The 21090-nt window shown below is 43.5% G+C and overlaps 1 protein-coding gene across 5 annotated transcripts in view; it reads right to left on the bottom strand.

Moving 5' to 3' along the window:
• Positions 1 to 21090, bottom strand: part of SNX30 (sorting nexin family member 30) — a 125189-nt gene that overhangs the window by 60397 nt on the left and 43702 nt on the right. For all 5 annotated transcript variants that reach the window (XM_003911352.4, XM_009188268.4, XM_009188270.3 and 2 more), the window contains exon 2: positions 13706 to 13897. In XM_003911352.4, coding sequence (XP_003911401.1) covers positions 13706 to 13897 — 192 coding nt within the window. The remainder of the gene's footprint in view (positions 1 to 13705; positions 13898 to 21090) is intronic.

Raw genomic sequence — 21090 nt, 5'->3', positions numbered from 1 at the left:
TCTGCTAAATATGCTGACAAGTTTTGCCAAAGGGGAAATAAACAAAAAGTAAAGATAATAGATCACTGCTCATTTCGAGAGCAGACTAGATGAAAATAGAAAAGGTTTTGTTTAATCTGCCACATTCTGCCAGAACCATAACCTTGAAACTGTTATATTTTAGATAAGAAAAAATCTAGAAATAATACAAAAATGCCATTGTATTGCAGAAAAATATTAATAATCTCATCCCTTTTTCTCAATTTTTAAAGTTTTCTGAAGTGTGACTGCAGCACTTCAACAACGAAAATCAATGTTAAATAAAATTAAGTTGATTTATACCAAAACAAGATTTTTACTCATTTACTGGCCCAAATTAAATCGTGTCTCACGTAAGCCATTTTTCCCTATGAGGGTACAGACTACATGACTGTCATGGTTCTCAGAAATTAAAGTACAAGATAAAAATGGGTCAAGCTACATCTCATAAATTTACTCTTTCAAGCCAAAAGTCGGTTTTAATTCACAACACCAAGAAAATCTTTAAGCACATGAATGAGAGTCATTCATCAAAGAAAAAGCTGTGAACAGCTCTGGCATCAAAAATTATGATTTCATCCTCCCCAAAACCTGTGTTCACAGTCTTAGCAAAATGAAGTTCAAAGACTCGGTCTTGGACTGACCCCCAACTAACCGCATCGTTTCCCCTCTTCAAGCCCCAAACACCAGCATATGCCTATGAAATACATCCCCTGTTCTTGCAAGGGTGAAATGTGGGGACATTCACTCAATGTAGGTAATTGTGACTTATCAGATGATTTTCCCAAAGGAATTAGCATTGTAGGATTGGAGAGAGAAAAAAAAGACAACACTTAAATCCAGACAGCAAGTCATTGTTGACGAATTTTCAAGCACAGCATGACAGAAATATTGGGAACAAGTGGCCTGATACTCCCATCCCCGCACCACACAGGCGGCGTGGGAAGGACTCCGTGCCTATGCAGTTCTTGCATCCCTACCAGATCCCTGACTTGTCACTAAGCCTCCTTGAGCCCTAGGTTCAACAGTAAGAAGAGAGTCAGGGCAGGGCTTGGTGGCTCATGCCTGTAATCCCTGCCCTTTAAGAGGCCAAGAAGGAAGGATCAGCTTGAGCCCTAGAGTTTAAGACCAGCCTGGACAACATAGCAAGACCCCATCTCTGCAAAAAAAAAAGAAAAAAAAAAAGTTTTAAATTAGCCAGGTGTGGTAGTGCATACTTGCAGTCCCTACTACTCAGAGGCTGCAGAGGGAGGATCGTCTGAGTCCAGGAGGTCAAGACTGCAGTGAGCTGACTGTGCCACTGCACTTCAGCCTGGGCGAAAGAGTGAGACCCTGTCTCAAAAAAACAAAAACAGAGTTGGAAGGGAAGTTCAAGACCTCCCACCTCCCCCACCAGGCTCCATGTGAGAACCTGTCAATGATTACGGGCTAATGAAAGGCATATTTTGAAAGGTGACAAATTAAAGCAACTCATATTCATTGTAAACCAAACTGATGCAAGGCTCTACTTTTTGCCTTCTTTTTTTTTTTTTTTTTTTTTTTTTGAGACGGAGTCTCGCTCTGTCACCCAGGCTGGAGTGCAGTGGCAGATCTCAGCTCACTGCAAGCCTACCTCCAGTTCACGTATTCTCCTGCCTCAGCCTCCCGGTAGCTGGGGATTACGAAGCCACGCCACCTAAGCCCGGCTAGTTTTGTATTTTTTAGTAGAGGCGAGGGGGTTTGCGGTGGCTATGGGATGGTCTCGATCTCCTGACCTAGGTGATCCATGCGATCTCGGCCTCTAAAAGTGCTGGGATTACAGGCTTGAGCCACCGTGCCCGGCCTACTTTTTGCCTTCTTAAATGTTACACGATTATTGGCTGGGCGCGGTGGCTCATACCTGTAATCCCAGCACTTTGGGATTACAGGATCCACCAAGGCCAATGGATCATTTGGGGTTGGGAGTTCAAGATCGGGTGTAAGACATTGTTGTTTTGGTGGAGGGTTTTCTGAGACAGAGTCTCACTCTGTCGTCCAGGCTGGAGTACAGTGGTGTGATCTCAGCTCACTGCAACCACCACCTCCCAGGTCCAAGTGATTCTCCTGCCTCAGCCTCCAAAGTAGCTGGGAATACAGGTGCGCGCCACCACATCCAGCTAATTTTCGTGTTCGAGATCAGCCTGGCCAACACAGTGAAACCCCGTCTCTATTAAAAATACAAAAATTAGCCAGGTGTGGTGGCAGGTACCTGTAATCCCAGCTACTCAGGAGGCTGAGGCACGAGAATTGCTTGAACCCCAGAGGTGGAGGTTGCAGTGAGTCAAGACTGCACCACTGCACTCCAGCCTGGGCAAGAGAGCAAGAGATTGTCTCAAAAAAAAAAAAAAAAAGTTACACGATTAACTAATCATTTCTCTTATGTTTTTCAGATCCATTTCATAAATTACAGTTTATGTAATATTTCTACTCTAACTTTGAAATCATTTTTGGTAACTACAAAAGACAGCACAATAGAACACACGTTTTATTTTTGCCACAAGCAATTTCACTTTTGGGGAACAGGCTTTTTTTTTTCCTTCTATTTATTCAGGTTTATACTTATTTTAAAACTTCGAGAAAAATAAATAGAAAATAAAAGATCAGCCATAATTCCTCTAAATAGAGAAAAACACAATTAACATGGCTTATATGTTTCCATATTTTTTCTATGAATAGTCATTAATTTACTCATTGTCTGTATCTCTTTAGCATACCTTGGACATCTTTCTACAGCAGTTAAGTTCAGATGTACATAGTCTTTTTAACACAAATATAGTATTCCACTGAATGGTTACACGATAATTAAACCAAATCCCCATTTAAGTTGTTTCCAATTTTTCCATTAATAAGCAATGCTTTTGGAAACATCATTGAGCACCTGATAATTCCCTTAAAATAAATTCCTAAAGATAGAATTGCTGGAAAAAAGTGTACATACACTTTTTAATTGACAAACTACTTTCAGAAATATAGCAATGTATATTCTTATCACATATTATCAGGAACTAGTTATCTTTGGTGGACTGATAAATGAAAAATAACACATCATCTTTGTTTACAGTTGTTTCTTTAATTACTATTGGGGTTGAACGTCCTTTCAAATGTTTATTGGCCAAAAGAAGAAAGTATTTTTCTTCTTTTATGAGGTGTCTTTTTAAAAACTGTAAGTCCAGCCAGGCGCAGTGGCTCATGCCTGTAATCCTAGCACTTTGGGAGGCCGAGGCAGGGAGAGAGCTTGAGTCCAGGAGTTCAAGACCAGCCTGAGCAACATGGCAAAACCTTATCTCTACAAAAAATACAAAAATTAGCCGGGCATGGTGGCATACATCTGTGGTCCCTGCTACTCAGGAGGCTGAGGTGGGAGGATCGCTTGAGCCTGGGAGGCAGAGGTTGCAGCTAGCCAAGACTGCACCACTGCACTCCAGTGTGAGCCACAGAGTAAGACCTCATCTCAACAAAAACAAAAATAAAAATAAAAATTGTGAGTCAAGTCTTTTTCATTTGTGTAAGTTCTTTATTACCATTTGCCTAATCATAATTTCCAAATGGTTTGTCTGATACAGAATCTTTCCATTGTTTTATTGTTGATTTCATCCATATTTTCCCTTTATGCTATTTTTGGGGTCATCAATAAGAAGGCCATCCCCACTGCAAGCTTATAAAAATATTCACCTATAGTCTCTATGATTTTCTTTTTAGTTATATCTAATCACTGCTTTTCTACTTCTAGAAATCTACCATTGGAAAATAATGTCTAAACTGTGGCAAGGATATTTGCATAATGATCTTCATTGCAATATTATTTAAATCAGCGAAGAATCAAAGCAACCTAAATATTCAACAATAAAAAGCTATTAATGAAATTATGGCATATTTATTCCATGGTTGTCAGTAATTTTGTTGGTAAGACTTTTTTTTTTTTTTTTTAATTTAGATAAGAGCCAGGTGTGGTGGCTCATGCCTGTAATCCCAGCACTTAGGAGGCCGAGGCAGGCTGATCACTTGAAGTCAGGAGTTCAAGACCAGCCTGGCCAACATGGTGAAACCCTGTCTCTACTAAAAATACAAAAATTAGCCAAGCCAGGTGGTGTGCACCTGTAGTCTCAGCTACTCTACTTGGGAGGCTGAGGCAAGAGAACTGCTTGAATCTGGGAGGCAGAGGATGCAGTGAGTCAAGATCGCACCACTGCACTCAGGCCCGGGCGACAGAGCGAGACTTTGTCTCTTAAAAAATAAAAATAAAAAGTAAATACAGTCCACCAGGCTGGAGGGCAGTGACACAATCATAGCTCACTGTAGCCTCAAACTCCTGGGCTCAGGCAATCTTCCCACCTCAGCCTCCCAAGTACCTGGACTACAGGCACATGCCACCATATCTGGCTGATTTTGGGGGCTTTTTTTGTTTTTTGTTTTTGTAGAGATAGGGATCTCACTATGTTGCCCAGGCTGGTCTCTAACTCCTGACCTTAAGCAATCCTCTGTCTCAGTCTCCCAAAGTGCTGGGATTACAGGCATGAGCCACCACAACCAGGGTGTAAGACACTGCTGTTTTGTGGCGGGGCGGGGGGGTGGGTTTGAGACAGTCTCACTCTGTTGACTAGACTAGAGTATAGTGGCATGATCTTGGCTCACTGCAACCTCCACCCCCCAGGTTCAAGGAATTCTCCTGCCTCACCCTCCCAAGTAGCTGGGACTACAGGTGCCCACCACCACACCCAGATAATTTTTGTATTTTTAGTAGAGATGGGGTTTCACCATGTTGACCAGGCTGGTCTCAAATTCCTGACCTCAAGTGATCCACCCACCTCAGCTTCCCAAAGTGCTGGGATTATAGGCATGAGCCACCATGCCCAGCCTGTTGTTTTAAGGGAAAATCAGAAGATACAAAATTAATTGTACATAAAGATTTCATTTACGCTAATATCTGGATATTAAAAATTTAGAAGACAAATTTAAAGCTGATAATGAGAACCGTTCTCTTTATATTCACCCTTATTTCCAAATTTTATACCATTCTCATACAACATTTTTATAGTCTCACACACACACAATGCTCATTTTTTAAAAGCACCTTTAAGGACATCAGGAGCTTAATACAGCAAGAAAACCTTGCTTGATGCTTTGGAAAGCAATAAGGTAAAAAGTTATCATGAAATGGATGCTCAAGGCCAGATGTGGTGGCTCATGCCTGTAATCCCAATACTTTGGGAGACGGAGGCAGGAAGATCACTGGGTCAGGAGTTCAAGACCAGCCCGGCCAACATGGTGAAACCCCATCTGTACTAAAAAAACAAAAATTAGCCGGGTGCGGTGGTCCACGCCTGTAGTCCCAGCTACTTGAGAGGCTGAGGCAGGAGAATCGCTTGAATCTGGGAGGCGGAGGTTGCAGTGAGCTGAGATTGAGCCACTGCACTCCAGTCTGGGTGACACAGTACGACTCCGTCTCAAAAAAAAAAAAAAAAAAAAAACGGACGCTCGCGCACTCTCTGACCCAGTATTTATTTTACTTATTTTTACCACAATTTGTTCTAGAAAATATATAGTGATAGGTAAAATAAGATCAAATGACATAAATTAGAAGTAGGTGAAAAAGATAAAGAAAAAACAAGAACAGAGGGAAAACGTAGAGTCAGGAATGAGGCTAGCAAAACACAATGAAACACTGCACACCAGCTAAAATTGGGCAAGAGACATTACTTGGAATTTCTGGAGAGAAATACATTTATAGGACTCACAGTATTCATAAAACAGGCAGACCAGTAAAACTCCAAAGATAAGTTTGTAGTAAATTTTTCCTCCGTGAAATTCAGGATCTAACTTAGGAAAATTTAAAAATATACATTTATCTCTATTTTTGAATACCCGTAGTAAACAAAACAATTTTTTAAAAAAGAACGAAAAGCAGGCTGGGCGCAGTGGCTCACGCCTGTAATCCCAGCACTTTGGGAGGCTGAGGTAGGCGGATCACGAGGTCAGGAGATTGAGACCATTCTGACTAACACAGTGAAACCTCGTGACTACTAAAAGTATAAAAAATTAGCCGGGCATGGTGGCGGGCGCATGTAGTCCCAGCTACTTGGGAGGCTGAGGCAGGAGAATGGCATGAACCCGGGAAGTGGAGCTTGCAGTAAGCCGAGATCTCGCCACTGCACTCCAGCCTGGGCAAGAGTGCAAGACTCCGTCTCAAAAAAAACAAAAGAAAAGAACAAAAAGCATACGCACACAATTCCATAATCAGAGACAACCACTGCATCATTTTGTTCTATGTCTTTCCACATCGTGTGTCCACAATGCAGAATGTCCAAAGATCACAAGGTCATGGACAAACACGTCCAGTCAGGTCTAAGAACAGGTGACCAAGCACAAGAGTCATAGTCCAGAAGACTCATTTTTGCTAAGCTGGAAGTGTAACACCATCACTCCACGTGAATACGTCCCTGGTCAGCTCCAGACATCCCTGGCATTTTTTTTTTCCTTTGGAAGTTCAGCATTTTAGAAGACCCAGCACAGAATCACAGTCTAATCGGTCACCCAGCAGGGCACCCCATCTATTGGGCCTCACTCACCCTATCACATAAGGTCTCCTGTTATGCCCCAAGAGCTGACGTGCTCAACAACTGTGGCCCAGGGTCTTTCTGAAGAACGTCCATTTGATCCACAATTTACAACTGACTCACTCCAGAGAGACATGGTCTTTATCAGAAGTGCCATCTGCCCAGGCCACAGCTGGGTCTTAAGAATTGTAGGTTGGCCGGGCGCGGTGGCTCACGCCTGTAATCCCAGCACTTTGGGAGGCTGCGGCGGGAAGATCACGAGATCAGGAGATCGAGACCATCCTGGCTAACACAGTGAAACCCCGTCTCTATTAAAAAAATACAAAAATTAGCCGGGCGTGGTGGCGGGCGCCTGTAGTCCCAGCTGCTCAGGAGGCTGAGGCAGAAGAAAGGTGTGAACGTGGTGGGCAGAGCTTGCAGTGAGCCCAGATCACGCCACTGCACTCCAGCCTGGGTGACAGAGCGAGACTCTGTCTCAAAAAAAAAAAAAAAAAAAGGAATTCTAGGCAACCCCCATCTCCCAACAAAGGGATCTCTTCCCTTATCAAACAAAAACCAGTTAGTCCCATTCTGCCTCAAAACCCCACTGCCCTGAGAATGACAATTATAGAGGCTTCCAGCTCTTCATCTTCATGCTCCTCTGCCTTCCTTTCTTCCAACATGGACTTCCACTTATCTCATTCCTCTCAGATCTTTCTGCCAAGCTCTCTAGAAGACCGACGCCATAGTTAATAAAGTCCTGTCGTTCTTCTGCCCATTCAAATTCTGAAACCTGGCTCTCCCTGAGAATGGGGCCTCCCTGCCATCGGTCCCGCTGTGAGCTGCTCGCATTCCACAAGCCTCACCCAGCCCACAAGGCCAGGAGCTGCTGCTGACATGCTCCTCATTCCACACAGCCCCGGACCACCATTCCTCCCCTACCCTGTGAAAACCCTTCTGAGGTTCGTGCCATCCAGTGACACACTTCCTCTATCTCTCCACACAGCTGTCATCCACTGACAGCTCTGCCATTTCTCCTGATGCCCTGAAGATTCAAGCAACTGGCTCTCAGGCTTCCTTTCCAAGTCCTTCCACAACCTAGGTGCCTCGAGATCCAGGTGGCTCACACACACAACACCAGCCTCTAAGCAAGCAATGTCTCCTTCCATTCCACAGCCTCTCCCCAGACTGTCACCAGGCAGAAGCCCACACATCTCCCTCTAAACGGCATCCCTTATATTTCACGCTCTTCCACTTCCCAAAATCCCTGGCTTCTCAGCCTCTTGGGACCTAAAGTTCCTAGACATTCCATCCATTCATGTCTTATCTTCCTTCCTTCTTCACTCAGCATCTGTTCCATGGCCCAGAACTTCAATCACTTACAGCAATATCTAAACGTTCCCTCCACACTGCCCATTCACTTGCCCTACCAGACCTGGGCATGTGGGCACACTGCTGGAGGAGAAACAAAATCAAGCAAACACATGGACAGACACGATACATTCTACAACGAGACCCTCCAACATTGCCAGGCACTCTTTTCATACTCCCTTAAGTCAGCTCACTCCCACATTGTCCGAATCAGTTATTAAAAAGCCCATAAAAGTTTTGAAAATTTCTAATCCCCAATTCAAACCACCCCCACCCTTAGAAGACTTCATCATCTATTCAGAGAGAAAACTGCAGATATAAGCAAAGAAGCCCTTAACTTCCTGCCACAAAACAAACTTCCCTTCCTTCTCCACAAACAATGGAAAAAGTACACCGCCCCTTCAGTGGCAACTCTAGCTTCCTCCGCCTTCCTGGGAGCCTCCATCCTACTCTCCAATCTTCAACCTAATGCCTTCTTCTCTACCAATACTGGGCAACTGGCACTTAAACAAGTCTCTTTCATCTTTAAAAACAGCAGCAGCCCCCACCAAAAAAAAAAAAAAAAAAAAAAAACCTCCCTCTCCCTCAAACCCACACCCATTTCTGACCACTGCTCTCTATGCTCGCTTTCATTGCCTAAATCCTAACACTCTTGTCTTCTCTCTCATCCCTCACTCACTCTAACCCACTTGGGTTCTGCATCACTACACCAATGAAACTGCTCATACCACAGTCAGCAATAACTGTTGTCATTAAACTAACGTCCACTTTGCATTGTACGTAATTCAGCCTCTAAGCAGCATTTAGACTCTGTTGACCACTGAGGCATTTAGAAAGAGGAACTAGTTGGGGTGTTATGGCTTTTTTTTTTAATACTCCACTGGTAATGAGGCTAAACACAAGAAAATAATAACCCTTGAAGGGAGTTGAAGGCTCGCCTCTGTTTCCTCACCCTCAAGTCTATTTCTGTATTGTCAGTTTCAACCACATAGGCCACGCTACTGGACCACAGTGTTGGTTATCAGGGCCATCCCTCTCTTGAAAATAATGTCTTTTGGGCTGGGCGCGGTGGCTCACATCTGTAATCCCAGCACTTTGGGAGATCGAGGCAGACAGATCACCTGAGGTCAGGAGTCCTGTCCAAAATGGTGAAATGCCATCTCTACTAAAAATACAAAAATTAGCCAGGCATGGTGCTGTAATCCCAGCTACTCAGGATGCTGAAGCAGGAGAATCACTTGAACCCGGGAGGCAGAGGCTGCAGTGAGCAGAGGTCACACCACTGCACTCCAGCCTGGGCAACAGAGCAAGACTGTCTAAAAAAAAAAAAAAGAAAGAAAGAAAGAAAATCATGTCTTTTGGGCAAGATTATTAATATTTATTATCTCTAGAATCAGAGAGACCTGGACTCAAGTTCTAGCTCCACCACCCATGAGTTGTATGTCTTTGAGCAATTTTCTTAATATCTCTGTCTCTCAATTTTCTCATTTGTAAGATAACAGTATTTATATCTACTTCACTGAGTGTGAAGATTAACTGATAATATACGTAAAGCATTTAGCACAAAATAAATGAGGGCGCATCCATACAATGGAACACTATTGCACTCTTATAAACAAAAGAATAAAAGCATGCTTACTGGCATTTCCAACATAGAAAGATGTTCACAATGTATTAAGTGAATTGGCAGTATACAAAACACTCAATTTTTGTAACTGGATGAAGAAAAGTAGTATAGAAAGTCACCAACAATTATTTACTGCTGGTGAGCTTATAGGCATTCTTTTATTGTTTTAGGTTACTTGCACTTTTTTTTTTTCTATAATGAACATACATTACTTATATAACATAAAAATAAAAGTTTCAACTGCAAAAAAGTACAGTGCATGGTAAGTGTCCAATAACTAGCTGCTGTTATGATGTTACTTTCTTGGAGTCTGCAGAAAAAAAGAGCCAGAAGCTGCCTGCCCTAAGAAGGCCTAAACTGGCTCTCCACCACTGGGGAAAGAAGATACTGGTACCTTAGATTTGGGTGGATAATTCTTTGCCTACATTGGCTGTCAGCCCTCACTCATTTTAGCTCAGGCGAAAAGAGCTCTGTACTTTGTCCAATCCTGGTCATCAGGAATCTGAATTAGGACTAGAGCATCAAAGCCTTAAGGTAATAAAGCAAAGCATTTGAACAACCTTGTCCTCTGACCATTAACTTTGTTTGAGGACCTCAGCAGAAATGGAAGGCCCGGGACAGGGTCACGTGTTGGGATCCCATGTTCCTCCTGTTTGTCCTCTTTCTCTCATTCTCACACACCCCTATGATATCCTTCAATACAACTTCAGAAAGAAGCCTCTGAATGCACCACCAAAATATAAACCCGGCGTCACTATTAGAAACAGGAAAAGAAGACAACTCTCGTTTGAGAACTGAAGTGAAAGAAATGATAAAAAGTAAAACTCAGTTCTGCAACAAGATTATCTTGAGGTGCCGGCATCACAGCCAAGTGAAAATGTGCTGCTAGAACTTGGAAAACGTTACTCTAAGGCATTTAATGACTTACAGGAAATCAAGCCCAGGAGAAGGGACAGAAATAAGAACAGAGAGGGAAAAAGATAGGGAAGGAAAGAGAAGAAGCACAGGAAAGACTGGTGAGTTGCAGCTGCGCGTTGGCCTCTGAATCAGTTAACGGCAGTCCTGCAGTATTTGCTTTCTGGGGCAGAAGAACCAATAAGCCAAGGGAAAATGTCACAGTGGGCAAGCACTGCTGTGCCAGCAAGGCGGTCACTTTGTCATTTGGCTGTTTACAGTACCAACTCAAAAAAAAACAGGCTTACCTTTCACTGACTACAGGGTAAAAAATAAGGCCACCCTAGAAAAAAAATAAACAAATGGATATAATTCCTGGAAATATGTATATTAACCTAGATCCTCTGAGGAAGTAACATATGTAAGCATCTAGCCCAATGTCTGGGCTAGGCGCCCAGTGGTTTAGTGGGGTAAGACTGTGCGTGTGCACACGTACATAGACAAATCTTTACATGCAAACCTGGTGCAGAAAACAGGGTAGCAGACGGACACAGTGGCTCACGCTTGTAATCCCAGCACTTTGGGAGGCCCAGGCAGGCAGATCACCTCACAGCAGGAGTTCAAGACCAGGCTGGCCAACATAGTAAAACCTCATCTCTACTAAAAATACAAAAATTAGCCAGGCATGGTGGCACACACCTGTAGTCCCAGCTACTCGGGAGGCTGAGGCAGGAGAATCCACTTCAACCCAGAGGGCGGAGGTTGCAGTGAGCTGAGATCGTGCCACTGTACTCTAGCCCGGACGACAGAGGCAGACTCTGTCTCAAAAAAAAAAAAAAGAAAAAGAAAAGAAAAAACAGAGTAGTAACATAAAAAAACTGGAGAAGGCTTAAATGTCCATCGAGAAAAGATATTATATAATTATTGCATAAATAATTAGGCAGAGATTGAAAGAGTAAGCTAGACATGGTCATATAGAACACAGAAAGGTCTTCAAAAACACTATAAAATGGAAGGGAACGTTGGAAAGCAATATTACACCGAAATCTGAATTATATACATTCTAACTATACATGCGTGTGAATGCAAATGCAAAGAAAAATGACTAGAAGGACACACAGCAAATTTTAGCCACGGTTGCTTTTGGCAAGAAGGACAAGCTAAGTAAGAAGGGCTGAGGGAGGCTCCCTGCTTCCATTCTGTATATGGCCTTCAGCACTGCTTCTTTTATTTTTTTACAAATATAAAATTTTCATCCAATAAGAGATGAAGAAACACAACTTGAGTATTTTATTCCCTGCTTGTCTTCCCAAAGAATAAAAGGTACAGAACTTACAAAACTTTCAAAAATAATTTTTTTCTACAATGAAAAAGAAAAAAGACACAGTAAAAGACGAGAGACATGCTCATCAGAGCTCCTCTTAATGCCATCCATAAAGACATCATCTATTAAAAGTTCCAAAAATATCTGTAAATCATTCTTTGTTATGTGACTTGTTGGGGGGTGGGGTACCAAGAAATAGGATAGCTTCCTGACTAAACACTTTTTTTTTTTTTTTGAGACGGAGTTTCGCTCTTGTTGCCGAGGCTGGAGTGCAATGGCACAATCTCGGCTCACCACAACTTCCGCCTCCCAGGTTCAAGCAATTCTTCTGCCTCAGCCTCCAGAGTAGCTGGGATTACAGGCATGCACCACCAAGCCCGGCTAATTTTGGTTTTTTTTTTTTTAGTAGAGATGGGGTTTCTCATGTTGTTCAGGCTGACCTCAGGTGATCCACCCGCCTCGGCCTCCCAAAGTGCTGGGATTATAGGCGTGAGCCACTGCGCCTGGCCTACTAAACACTTTTTATCCCAAAACATAAAGTGATAATATGAATTCTCTCCCTAGTAATGTCAATATTGTCATTCTTCCTCTAAATATGTGGCTTTCAACTGATGGGGGCGGTGGGGTGGCAATCTTGTCCCCCAGGGAACATTTGGCAATGTCTGGAGACATTTTTGGTTGTCAAAACTGGGGACCAAGAGAAGGACACTCCTGCCATCTCAAGGATAGAGGACAGGGCTGCTGATAAACACTCTACAGGACAGCCCCCACAGCAAAGAATTCTTCAGTCCGAAGGGTTAATACTGCCAAGATTGGGAAACCTTGTTCCAAGACTAAAACTTTAATACTATTTTAAATATTCAAAAAATAATTTTCATAAGTAACAAATGATACATTACAATTATTCTTTTATAAGTGGAATTATGTAAAGAGTATGGTTTTAAAAAATTAAAATATAGGCTGTATAGTCCTACAAATTCAAATTAGAATCCTGGTTACCAACTTTGTAACTTTGAGCAAGTTATTTGAACTTTCTACCTCCATTTCCTCAACTGAAAAACTGTAACTAAAGGATATAAGTTTTAAGACTGTTATGATCTTGGTTGGGCGCGGTGGCTCACGCCTGTAATCCCAGCACTTTGGGAGGCCGAGGTGGGTGGATCAACTGAGGTCAGGAGTTTGAGACCAGCCTGGCCAATAAGGTGAAACCCCGTCTCTACTAAAAGTACAAAAAGTAGCTGGGCATAGTGGCACACGCCTATAATCCCAGCTACTCAGGAGGCTGAGGCAAGAGAATTGCTTGAACCCCGGAGATGGAAGTTGCAGTGAGCTGAGATCACACCACTGCACTCTGGCCTGGGCAACAGAGCAAGACTCTGTCTCAACAAAAAACAGAAAAAAAAACCCACAAAAAAACTGTTATGATCTTAAGTTAATTAATCAATTAAATCTCAACACCTGCCCATTACCTATTTGACACATACCAGAAAGACAGTAAGTATTAGTTCCTGTCTTCCCATTATTCCTCCTCCTGCTACCATCTATCCCACCTAGGCCAAATTTTATTCATGGTCTCATCACAGTGATTTAGGTTGATACAATGATTCATAAATTTCAGAAGTAATATGGTATTAATATGTTAAATAGTAACATGGTAAAAAATAAGTGCAAGTATAGGGATTAAATGTTTATTTGAAAAATCTTAGTCATAATTTCTTCCTCATTCTAAGATTTAAAAAACTATTATATATAATCCTTTCATCTGAATTACACCTATTCTCTCAAAAAGCCACACCCACAAGTGTGATCAAGGTGAACAGAGTTGTACAATGAGAGGGAGAGCAAAGGCAAAATTCACTGAGGTAGACCCCAATTCCCTGAGACCACTCAACACAGGCATTCTGTAACACAGGGACCTACTTTGGTGGTGATCCTGTAGGTGATGTAGGTCTCCATCGTACACACATGCTTCTTGGGATCATCGACTATAACGAAGAGATCTCTAGTCTCACCATCAATGTCATCATCAAGCTGAAGTCTGTTGAGAAGGGAAGATGAAGAAGCGGGACTTGAAGTACCTGCTGGAGTACCACCATTGGGCAAAATGAGATCCTAAAAGAAGAAAAGAGTACCTTAAAATTAAATGAAAACACACACAGGAGAATATCAGCAAAAGCAGCTGGTTTAGCCAAACCGATAAATACTTCTAAAATCCAAAAATAACTTTTGAAACACCTGAGCCTCTCCTTACTCAGTGGTTTCTTGAGTGAACGAATCTTTTACGACCAAGAGAAACAAACTATGGTAGTGCTTTGAATCAATTTCATGCCAATTCATCTTTTAGGAGGTGCTGGAGAAACCAACATGAGCAAGTAGTTCAAGGGCAGAGAACATAATAGCCCCACCATCATCAAACCTCAACAAGGAAAGATCCCTATGAGTACACACTCTTTCTCCCCCTTTCTCAAGACCACCACGTGGGCCCAGGTAAACATTAAGAAACCCGGCTGGGCGCAGTGCCTCATACCTGTAATTCCAGCACTTTGGGAAGGCCGAGGCAGGTGGATCACTTGAGGTCAGGGTTCAAGACCAGCCTGGCCAACATGGTGAAATCCTGTCTCTACTAAAAAAAAAAAAAATACAAACCCATCTCTACTAAAAATACAAAAAATTAGCCAGGCATGGGGCAGGCGCCTATAGTCCCAGCTACTCGGGAGGCTGAGGTAGGAGAATGGCATGAACCAGGGAGGTGGAGCTTGCAGTGAGCCGAGATCGCACCACCGCACTCCAGTCTGGATGACAGAGCAACACTCCGTCTCAAAAAAAATAAAAATAAAAAAATATAAATATTAGCTAGGCATGGTGGCGTGAGCCTGTAATCCCAGCTACTCGGGGGGCTGAAGCAGGAGAATTGCTAGAACCTGGGAGGCAGAGGTTGCAGTGAGCCGGGATCATGCCACCGCACTCCAGCCTGGGCAACAGAGCAAGACTCCATCTCAAAAAAAAAAGAAAAGAGAGAGCAAGCACCTATAGATGTAAAGAAACTTAAGAGATCAACCAATTCCATTAAAACAAGATACAAAAAGATAAAGATTTTGAGATATTTAGGGAAATCTGAATATCGATATTAAGGAATCACTGGGTATGTTAATGGAAGTATGATTTTACAAAATCTTCATCTTTTAAAATTATATACTAAAATATTTATGAATAAAATGAAACGGCATTTGCTTCAAAATAATTAAGGATGAGTAGGTGGGGATATAAATGATACAAGATGCCCAAGTTGATCACTGTTGAAGCTGGTACTTGCAAGTTCATTATACAATTCTCCTCCCTTTTCTATATGCTTAAAATTTTCCACAATGTTTTTAAAAGAGAGTAGTGGGTAGGAGGGTGGTCAGTGGGGCAAATGCCAGGAAAGGAAGGGAAGGATAGGTTTTTAAAATTACAGACCTCACTCTTTAGGTCTTAGGAGGAAGCCAATTAATAAATTATGTCCCTACAATGTTAAAAAAAAATGGCTGTGAAACTGACAAGGCCTAGTTAGTTATCTTGTTTAGTTTGAAGGTTTGGTAACAGAACAGAGCCCTGCCTAGCAGCAGATGTCAAGGCCTCTGAATGTCACCCTGGAATAACTGGGAGACAGAGACTAAAGAATATGGCAAGAAAGTGACATGACATCTTGGGAAGAGCCTTGGTGACCTGTGGGCCATCAGATCACAGGCTGAGGAGCAGAGGGTGCTTTCCTCATATTCTCTCCTTTTGGAGCTCTGCAGGTGAGTTATGACCTAGCCACCACGTAAGAGAACGTACAGGAAATTAGAGGTTAACCTAGCAGTCACATCCATGAGCTCTAGCTGATGATGGGACATCTGGGAAGAGCAATGGGACACGGCAGAGGGAAGAAGCATGGCCTGGAGTCAAGGGCGATGTCACCCAACTTGGGGGGTAATGGAAAGTACACAGAAAAGGCACCTTCAACTCCCATTTCCACTGACCACAGATCATTTAATCACATACTTATGTAATATCAAAAAAACTGTAATTACTAAAAGGGTGCCATTTTCACAGAAGGTACTCATGGCAATAGACCTACCCCCTCCACTTCTCTACTGCTATGCTTCTGACTACAGGGCAGATGGACAAGCTCATCAGCTGGGACGTCACACCTTCAGCAGCCCCTCTCAGTATGGACATGACTGCAGAGCCCAACTACAGCAGCAGCCACTGATGGGACTGCTTTTGCAATGTACTGGTACTACAGGACACACGGTGTCCACACCCCAGTGTCTGGGGATTTGTACGGGGACAACGTCTTCTCTGGAACTCCAGGATAAACATCATGTCTTGGTCATTTCAGTTAACATTTAAACACTGACCTCAGGCAGGATGCCACGCTAGGCCTCACAGGGGCCCTCCTTTACATTTTATCAACACTAGCACACCAGGCCTCAGAACAGCTCTGTCAATGGATAGACACTGCACAAAAGAAAAGAATTCATGGCCGGGTGCAGTGGCTCATGCCTGTAATCCCAGCACTTTGGGAGGCCGAGGTTGGGAGATAGAGACCATCCTGGCTAACTTGGTGAAACCCCATCTCTACTAAAAATACAAAAAATTAGCCAGGCGAGGTGGCGGGCGCCTGTAGTCCCAGCTACTCGGGAGGCTGAGGCAGAATGGTGTGAACCCAGGAGGTGGAGCTTGCAGTGAGCCAAGATTGTGCCACTGCACTCCAGCCTGGGCGACAGAGCAAGACTCCGTCTCAAAAAAAAAAAAAAAAAAAAAGGAAAAGAAAAGACTTCACAATCTTAAGGCAGAGATGCCAAAATCAGCTCAGACAGTGGTTTCCCACAATCCGGCCTGGCCTGATCTCAGCAGCCTCCTTTCTTACCACCACCTTCCACATCCAAGGGACCAGTTCCTAGGAATCACCCAGCGGTTGCATGCCCCTTATCTTTGCTGGAAAAGTCCCCCATCTGTTGTACATAGCATCTCCAAATATCTTCCAGAAATCTGCTTGAATCCCCTCTCCTTTAACACTTTCCTTGACCCACTCCCTGGTAGAATTACTCACATCCTTCTCAATACTTTGAAGACATCTCCACTGAAGCATTTTGTAGTTTTAATCATTTATTTATATATCAGACTTATCCACAAACACTGTGAGTCCCCAGTGACTGCAACTGTGCCTTGCTCATCATGTGTGCGTGCGTGTGTGTGTGACTGTATTGTCAGGGTGTGTGTGATTATCTGTCTCCCCAGGTTGGGTAGTGACTTCAAGCCAACTCCCCTCACATTTGCCCTGGGAACCTCAGCCAATAACCTTCCAGGAACAGCCCACATAAAGATCTGAAATGTCTTGGCCAGACAGTATGAAGTTAGTTCTCGAACCAGTTGTTGGGGGTGAGGGAGGGGAGAGTCAATCAATCAGATCTTGTCACATACTCCAGATTCTTCCCTCCTAGGACTACGCAACCATGGAAAACCCCCCCAGTCCTCATTCCAGCGTGTTCCTTGGAATGTTACTTGAGACATGAGAATAGCAGACAGGCTACCGGGGTCTGTTATCGCCTAAGCAGTGACACTGCCACCTTAGATGGAGATGGCACAGCCATACACAGTGCTTACTTCACCATACCCCATGACAGCCTCGTGAGGTTAGCAATACAGGTATCATCTCTGTTGACATGGAAGCAGACTCAAAAAAGTTAAGTAACTCGCCCAGATGTACAGACACTAGCATGTGCTGTGCCAAAGGTTGAACCCAGGTGTCTGGTTCTTAGGCCAGGGTTTCTTCCCATGCTGAATCTCTCTTGTGTGTCTTTTTCCATCCCTAAGCTGTCTCTCATGTCTATTCTCTGGCCATAAATCCTTTAAGTAAATATGAAGCTTCTAGGGTTTTTGTTGTTGTTATTTCAAGGCAGAGTCTTGTTCTGTCACCCAGGCTAGAGTGCAGTGGTGTGATCTTGGCTCAGCGCAACCTCTGCTTTCTGGGTTCAAGCAATTCTCCTGCCTCAGCCTCCCAAGTAGCTGGGACTACAAGGCGCATACCACCAAACCCGGCTAATTTTTGTATTTTTAGTAGAGACAGGGTTTCACCATATTGGCCAGGCTGGTCTTGAACTTCTGACCTCGTGATATACCTGTGTCGGCCTTCCAAAGAGCTGGGATTATAGGCGTGAGCCACCGTGCTGGACCGAAGCTTCTGTTTTTAAAGCCAGTCAGGGAAAGTTAACTTTTTTTTCCTTAGGGTCTTAATACAAGTTTATCCCAAAATGACTCCCTTCAAGATAGGGTCCCCATGAGCAATGAATGTGGAGGGAAAGCATGTGCATCTCACGAGGCCTGGGCAGAGGGTGAGGCGAACTGAATGACACAGGCTGCTTCTCCATCAGCATCCTCCCGCAGTGCGGTTTGCGACACAGAGATTTGAGCTCAAGAGCAGGTATCGGGTGGTGGCAGCACCTTTACGACCAACTTTTATCACCATTATGACCAACAGTTCCCTCCAGGAGAGGGAATTCCTTGGCTCAACACAAAAGCCTCCTGCTTTGTTTCTGCCACCCCACAGTCTGTTCTCCATGCTGCAGCCAGAGTTCTCCTTTAAAAATTTAAATCAGGCCAAGCGCGGTGCCTCATGCCTGTTATCCCAGCACTTTGGGGGAATGAGGCAGTGGGAGGATCGCTTGAGCCCAGGAGTTCGAGACCAGCCTAGGAAACATGAAGAGACCCTGTCTACAAAAATTTAAAAAATTAGTCAGGCATGGTGGCACTCGCTGGTGGTCCCAGATACTTGGGAGGCTGAGGCGGAAGGATCTCTTGAGCCCGGAAGACCGAGGCTGCAATAAGCTGTGACCGTGCCACTATACTACTGCTTGGGCAACACAACAAGACCCTGTCTCTAAAAATAATAATAATCATAAATCAAAACACATCACTCCCCTACTCAAAAGTCCCAAAGATATCCCCTGACATTCAGAAGAAAATCGAAACTCCCTCCCATAACCTGCAAGAGCCAAAATGACCTGGCCCTTACCCTGTTCTCTGACCTCACCACCAACCCTCTCCCCAGCTCTAGAAACAACGGTCTTCCGTAACTGGCCCACGCACCGTGCCGGCTCATTCTGACATCAGGACCTTTGCACTTGCTGCTCCCTCTACCTGGAGCACACTTCTCCCTCCAGATCCCCCCCATGGCTGGCCTCTCTCCTCAGACAGGTTTCTCCTCAAATGACACCTACTCAGAGACGCCCCCTCAGCTCATAAAATCTAAAATAACTCTGCATCCCTCCATCCCTCTCTAGCCCCTTCTCTGGCTTTATTTTCTTTACAGGACTTATCACTGTTTGAAAATACATTATATATTGATTGACTGTCTGATTCCCCACTAGTCTACAAATTCCCTAAGAGGAGAGACCATGCTACTCCAGCCCATGGTAGGTTCTCAGTAAGTATTTCATGAATGAACGAATCTTAGAAATGACCAAATTCAATCCCTTGCCTATAAAAAGTACTCAATAAATGTCTGTGGAATGACAAGCAACTGAGGCTAACCTGAGCCAGACTGCCCAGTTCTGAATCCCAGTACCACTAATTAGTAGCAGTGCAACTTAAGCAAGCTTCTTAATCTCTCTAAGCCCCCATGTCCTCATTTATAAAATGGGTGTAGTGAGATTGAGTTAGTTAGTATCTGAAAGCAGTTGGAATAGTGTCTGGTACATGGCGGGTGCTATATCACTATTCACTCTCTCTCTCTCACACACACACACACACGTACTTCTAAGTATTCTTGCATCCTTTTATAAACTATGAGGCTGGGTTCATAGCAGACACACAATAAATGCTGCTGCAAATTTAAAATTGCATTGAGACCCACAGTTGGGGTCTCAAATATATTTTCTTAATGATTTTATTATAACAAAGGCTATCCAGAATAGCCTTTGTGAAGAGTTACAACTACATAGTTGATTAATAATGAAAACTCCCCATTGTAGCAAAATACCAATTTTCACTATGTAGGTTTCCATTATAAGAGCATTTCTGGCCGGGCGCGGTGGCTCAAGCCTGTAATCCCAGCACTTTGGGAGGCCGAGACGGGCGGATCACGAGGTCAGGAGATTGAGACCATCCTGGCTAACACGGTGAAACCCCGTCTCTACTAAAAATACAAAAAAAAACCTAGCCGGGCGAGGTGGCGGGCGCCTGTAGTCCCAGCTACTCAGGAGGCTGAGGCAGGAGAATGGCGTAAACCCGGGAGGCGGAGCTTGCAGTGAGCTGAGATCCGGCCACTGCACTCCAGCATGGGCGACAGAGCGAGACTCCGTCTCAAACAAACAAACAAACAAACAAACAAAAAAAAAGAGCACTTCTTCCTCCTTCCCCGCGAGACTCCGTCTCAAACAAACAAACAAACAAACAAAAAAGAGCACTTCTTCCTCCTTCCCCGTTTTACTTTACCCTATGAAGACAGATGCAGAGTGAGGTTGCCTTACAAACTCCTCTGTTTCAAAGAATTTCAATTTTAAGACACACCATTATGGTCAACCAGCCACAAGACAGAATATTAAATTAACATAAATCACTAGCAAAATTTTATATTACATTGAACATATGATTTATGAAAAGAGAGTGGTATATACTAGGAGCCAATATAGTTTTAATAAAAACAAGTCATGCTAAAACAATCTAATTTCTCTTTTTTATTCTATTGGAAGAATGTGGGCAAGTGAATGATCTAGTCTCAGAGGAGCTTGACAAAGCCTGTCAAGGTGTCTTTACATTAAGGATAAAATGATGGCTCTTCTGAATACACAGACTGTATGTTACTTGTCTTAATTTACCTCCCTCGTGCCAGGTATAGGGCAGATGCTTAAAGAATGAACGTGTCGGCCACACATAGTGGCTTATACCTGTAATCCCAGCACTTTGGGAGGCCGAGGCAGGTGGATCACGAGGTCAGGAGTTCAAGACCAGCCTGACCAACATGGTGAAACCCCATCTCTACTAAAAACACAAAAACTAGCCAGGGGTGGTGGCACACGCCTGTAATCCCAGCTACTCAGGAGGCTGAGGCAGGAGAACTGCTTGAACCTGGGAGGTGGAGGTTGCAGTGAGCCGAGATTGCACCACTGTACTCCAGCCTGGGTGACAAGAGCAAGACTCCATCTCAAAAAAAAAAAAAAAAAAAGAATGAATATATTCTATACAAACTGAATATTCTTGATTGTTGATTTTGTTGTAAAATAAAAGTTAAGCCCACTTTCGAGAATAAACTCAAAGGGACAATCTCAAAAATGTTCTGT

Source organism: Papio anubis, chromosome 13 (assembly GCF_008728515.1).
Source record: "Papio anubis isolate 15944 chromosome 13, Panubis1.0, whole genome shotgun sequence".
Lineage (NCBI taxonomy): Eukaryota > Metazoa > Chordata > Mammalia > Primates > Cercopithecidae > Papio > Papio anubis.
This window is presented reverse-complemented; position numbering and strand designations above follow the sequence as displayed.